At 49.7% G+C, this 5000-nt stretch overlaps 1 protein-coding gene across 1 annotated transcript in view; it reads left to right on the top strand.

The window, feature by feature from the left end:
• The window catches only part of LOC125045804 (neuropeptide Y receptor type 5-like), an 8223-nt gene extending 4822 nt beyond the window's left edge, over positions 1 to 3401 (top strand). The window contains exons 3-5 of the mRNA XM_047643289.1: positions 1244 to 1250; positions 1399 to 1504; positions 2015 to 3401. Coding sequence (XP_047499245.1) covers positions 1244 to 1250; positions 1399 to 1504; positions 2015 to 3401 — 1500 coding nt within the window. The remainder of the gene's footprint in view (positions 1 to 1243; positions 1251 to 1398; positions 1505 to 2014) is intronic.
• Positions 3402 to 5000: the final 1599 nt, after the last annotated feature.

Raw genomic sequence — 5000 nt, 5'->3', positions numbered from 1 at the left:
TCCTTCTTCTCCTTCCCGCCCTCCCCTCCCCTTCCTTTCCTCCCTTCCCTCTCCTCCTCCTCCCTTATACATCCCTACCACTCCTCACCCCTTCCCTTCCCCTCCTCCCCTCCCCCTCTCCATCCCCACCACTCCCCACCCCTTCTTCCCCTCCCCCTCCTCCTCCCCTCTCCATCCTCATCACCCCCACCCCTTCCTCCTCCTCCTCCATTCCCCTTCCTCCCCCCTCCCATCTCCCTCCTCTTCCCCTCCCCCTCCCCCATCCCCCCATAACAAAGCCCTCTGAGCAAAGGCTTTGCAAGAGCGTCTCAAAGGCCGTCTTTCTGGTGGCAACTCCCGCAAGGAATGGATCAAGCTGATATATATGTCCGGGTTTGCGTCGCCGTGAGTTGGGAAACGGGAGGAGGAAGAGGGGAGGGGAGAGGGGAGGGGAGGGGAGGGGAGGGGAGGGGAGGGGAGGGAAGGGGAGGGGAGGGGAGGGGAGGGAAGGGAAGGGGAGGGGAGGGGACGGAGAGGAGAGAGGAGGGCGAGGAAGAGGAGAGGGGAGGGGGAGGGAGAGGCGTAGAGGAGAGGGAAGGGTGAGGGAGAGAGAGGGGGAGGGAAAGGAGAAGGGGAGGGAGAGGAGAGGGGAGGGAGAGGATAGAGGTGGAGGAGGAAGAAGAGAGAAGGGAAGGGAAGGGCGAGGGGGAAAGGGAGTGGCGAGCTAAAAAAAAGTGGGGAAAGAAGATGAGAACGAAGTCATGAGCTGAAAAGGAGGGAAGAGTATTGTCATGAGTTGGAAAGAGGGGATTGGGGAAAAATATACAGATAGATAGATAGAAAGATAGATTGACAGGTAGATTGACAGATGAAGAGAGAGAGAGAGCGAGAGATGAGGGGGTGGAGACAGAGAGAGAGACAGACAGACAGACAGACAGACAGACAGAGGCAGACATAGACAGGCACAGAGGAGTATACCGCCGAAAAGAAACATCAAGTTAAAGAAACACAGATAAAACAAGAATTTCCGACAATATGTGTCGCAGCAAAATTCGTTATTTGATAGTAGAGACGTCAAAAAAGACAATCTATCAAAGCGTTTTTGCAGCACCCCTGAAAAAAAAAAAAAAAAAAAAAAAAAAAAAAAAAAAAAAAACGTTTTGTAGGTAATATATTCATGAAATGTTTCACACAACTGAATATGCTGTTTTTCTAGTCTGTTATTCATGTGAATACAAACGCAATAACCTATGCATATTGACAGTGCGGGAGTGAATATGTCTCTGTAAAAAAAAATATATATATATATATTTACTGGATTTATGTTTTTTAATAAAAATTCTAATTCATCAATGGATCGCCCATTTATTCTCTTGTGTTTGTAAAATGTATTTGAAGTCTCACCTCCGTCCTCTCCAGTTTTAAGCGAAACCTGTTATTGCATGGAGAGGAATCCGAGGCGTTCGATATCAGTTGCTAATTCGAGTTGTCGTCTCAGAGGGCTAATTTTCGTGCTCAAGCGGGGGTAAGGGATGGGGGGGAGGGGAAGGTTTAGGGAGGCAAGGGAGAAGGGGGAAAGGAGGGATGGAGGAAGAGAGTAAAAGAGGTGTGAGATAGAGAGGGGCAAAGGGAGTAAGGTAAGGAGAGAGATAGATAGATAGATAGATAGAGATAGAGAGAGAGAGAGAGAGAGAGAGAGAGAGAGAGAGAGAGAGAGAGAGAGAGAGAGAGAGAGAGAGAGACAGAGAGAGATTGAGAGAGATTTTGTCAGCTAATTTCCTCTTTTCTCAACCTTGCAGATACGCCTAATGAGATGACCGCTCCGTCGACGCTCCTGCGAGTGGCTTCCTCCTGCGAGTGACTCGCGGAAGGCTGACCGATCTCCTCTACCCCCGAGGTCCTCTTTTGCCGAGTCACGCGGGATAGAAAGCGTTGCACGGGGTTCCGCGGCTTGAGAGCGTCTGGACGTGCGCATGGCATGCCCGCCTGGCCCGCGTCCCTCCGCCTGCTGAGTTCGTACTTCGCTCCGACGTAGATCACCCATGCTGGAGGAGCCGAGTGTCAGTCTCGAGGAGGAAGCCCTGCTAGGCGACGCGGCGGCGAGGGGCGAAAAGGCCGAGGATGACATCGTGGGCATCTCGTGCCGAGATCCCGGGCCTTGCCCATACCCCGGCCCCGTGGCGCAGCACAGTGACATGGCCTCAGAAGTGGTCACGATCGACCGTCTGAGCAAGATGCTGCTGGACCCCGCCTTCGTGACCACCATCAACGAGTCGAGCAGCCCGCTGTTCAACTTCTCCATCCACGACGCCTACCAGATCATCTCGGACAGCCAGGAGGGTTACCTTGACGGCACCACCAAGGTCGTGTTCATCGTGTTCTACGTCATCCTGATCGTGTTCGGAGTGACCGGCAACCTGATGGTGGGCTGGGTCATCTGGCGCAAACGGGCCATGCGTACGCCCAGGAACCTGTACATCATCAACCTGACGGTGTCCGACCTGAGCATGTGCCTGGTGTGCATGCCCTTCACGCTCGTCGGCCTCATCTACAAGAACTGGAACATGGGCAGCGTCATCTGCAAGCTCGTGCCCGTGCTGCAGGGCACCAACATCATGGTGTCGCCGGCCACCGTGGTCGCCATCGCCGTCGACCGCTACGCCACCATCGTGCAGGTCGGCAGGTCGAGCCGGAGCAGGTTCCACGTGGTGGCGTCCATCGCCGTGATCTGGGCGGCGTCCGTGCTATTCACGCTGCCGCTCTACTTCTACTACGTGGTGGAGGAGGTGAAGCTGCAGCACATCCTGCTGTTCTCGCGCTGCATCGACATCTGGCCCTCGCGGAGCGTCAAGAACGTGTGGATCATCGCGCTGCTCCTCACGCAGTACGGGATCCCCATCATGGTGCTGAGCGTCGTGCACGCGCGCATCAAGCGCTACCTGGGCCAGCACATGATGGGCCAGTACGACGCCCGCCGCGCGCAGAAGGAGATCGAGCGCAACAACAAGACCACCATCCTGCTGTCCACCATCGCCGTGGCCTTCGCCGTGAGCTGGCTGCCGTGGAACATCGTGAACCTCCTGGCAGACTTCCAGTACAAGGGCTTCAGCGACCCGACCTACCTCTACACCGTGTTCGGCGCCTGCCACATGATCGCCATGAGCTCGGCTTGCATCAACCCCGTCCTCTACGGCTGGCTCAACACCAACCTCCGGCGGGAGCTGCTCGAGGTCCTGCCGCCCTTCCTCGTCAAGCTGGGATGGATCCTGCCCAAGTCCTGGCGGAGAAGAGAGGGCGACTCCCCGACGCGCCCCCCGGAGAGCGTCACGCTGCTGGTGTTCCAGGCCAACCAGACCAACAGCATCCAGACGGTGGCGCACCCGCCCCAGACCACCACCATCATCATCAAGGAAGACATGTAGCCAGGTCAGCGCTTCCTTCGGGTCGATGCGTTTCAGTTTCAGTTCCGCATTCCCTGTTTCCTCGTTTTTATCGTTTCTCATGGAGATGAAGATGAATAATAATACCCCCTCCTCTAAGATAGGTATGCCTGAGTAACATTTAATGCTCGAGTAGTCTTAAACATACATAACTGACAAAGCATTAAAAAAACAAAAACAAAAAAACAAAACAATGCCTGCTATGTGTCTAAGAACAGTTATATAATAATGTCTATTATTATCATCATCATCTGCATCATCGTCATCATCAACGTAATTCTCTTTTCCTCCCTCCTCCTCCTCCATTTTCTCCTCCTCTTCCTCATCATCATCATCTTCATCATCATTATCCTAGTTGTCACGATCATCATCATCCTTATTGTTCTCTTTAATCGGATTATTCCTATCACTATCATCATCGCTATCATTCTCTTTCTTCATATCATTACCCTCCTCCTTACTACCATCATTATTATAAATCCATCTTTTACCCTTCTCACCAATATCGATGTTTTTATCATCAACCTTAGCATCACCATCTTCAATACAATTAAACCTATAATTGTTTTCATCACCTCTCGCTCAAAGCAGAGTTCATTCATTATGTTTGCGGTTCATTGTCATGGCAACGCTAAGTGACGTCAGGGGAGGAGAGGCGAAGAACACGTATTGAAATGACCCTTAAAGTCTAGAATGGTATAATTTGATAAACAAGGAATCGGTAAAAAAAAAGTGTTAAAAAAGTTGAAATTTAGACAAGTTGATGGATTGCAAGAGAGAATGCAAAGGATTTAGAGATAGATACACAGACAGACAGACAAACAGTCAGTTAGACAGATACACATGCAGACAGACAAACAGACAGACAGACAGACAGACAAGCAATGAGTCAGAGAGCTGGACATAAGGACAGACAAACAGGCAAACAGAAAGACAAATGAACATACAGACAGACAGAGAAACAGACAGACAGATAGACATATTGGTAGAAAGACAGGCATGTTGATAGATACACACCCACAAACATCCAGACAGAGAAACAGATACAGCAGACAGAACGGACGATTTAATTCCCCAAATACATCACCCACCTCCATTTCTTTCTCTTCTTCCCTCAAAGTGGAATAATTAGCTTCTTAATGAATAGACTTAACCACATTTTAAGTAGAAAGAAGGAGCAGACTGATGTCGGGGCGGCAGAGCGAGACGTCCGGGCTGAGAGTAGATTGCTTTATGCAAATTAGATATCATTTTACAGAAGGGTTTGATGTGTGTGAATGTGTATCTTTTTTAATTCTTGTTATTATTATTATTTTCTTTAATGTGTAAGTACGTACCTTTCTGTTTATCTATCTGCCAGTCTTTGTCTTTACATATCTATAAGCGTATCTGTCTATCTGTTCATCTATCTATGTAACTGTGGCTATCTATCTATTTGTCTACCTATCCATATATCTATCTATCTACCTATCCCTCCATCGATCTGCTTATATATCAAACGAGATATCTATCAGGTTATCAATCGATCTATCTATCTTTCTATTTATCCATCCATTTATTCATTCAATCATTTATCATTTC

The sequence above is a fragment of the Penaeus chinensis genome, chromosome 38 (assembly GCF_019202785.1).
Source record: "Penaeus chinensis breed Huanghai No. 1 chromosome 38, ASM1920278v2, whole genome shotgun sequence".
In the NCBI taxonomy this organism is placed as follows: Eukaryota; Metazoa; Arthropoda; class Malacostraca; order Decapoda; family Penaeidae; genus Penaeus; species Penaeus chinensis.
This window is presented reverse-complemented; position numbering and strand designations above follow the sequence as displayed.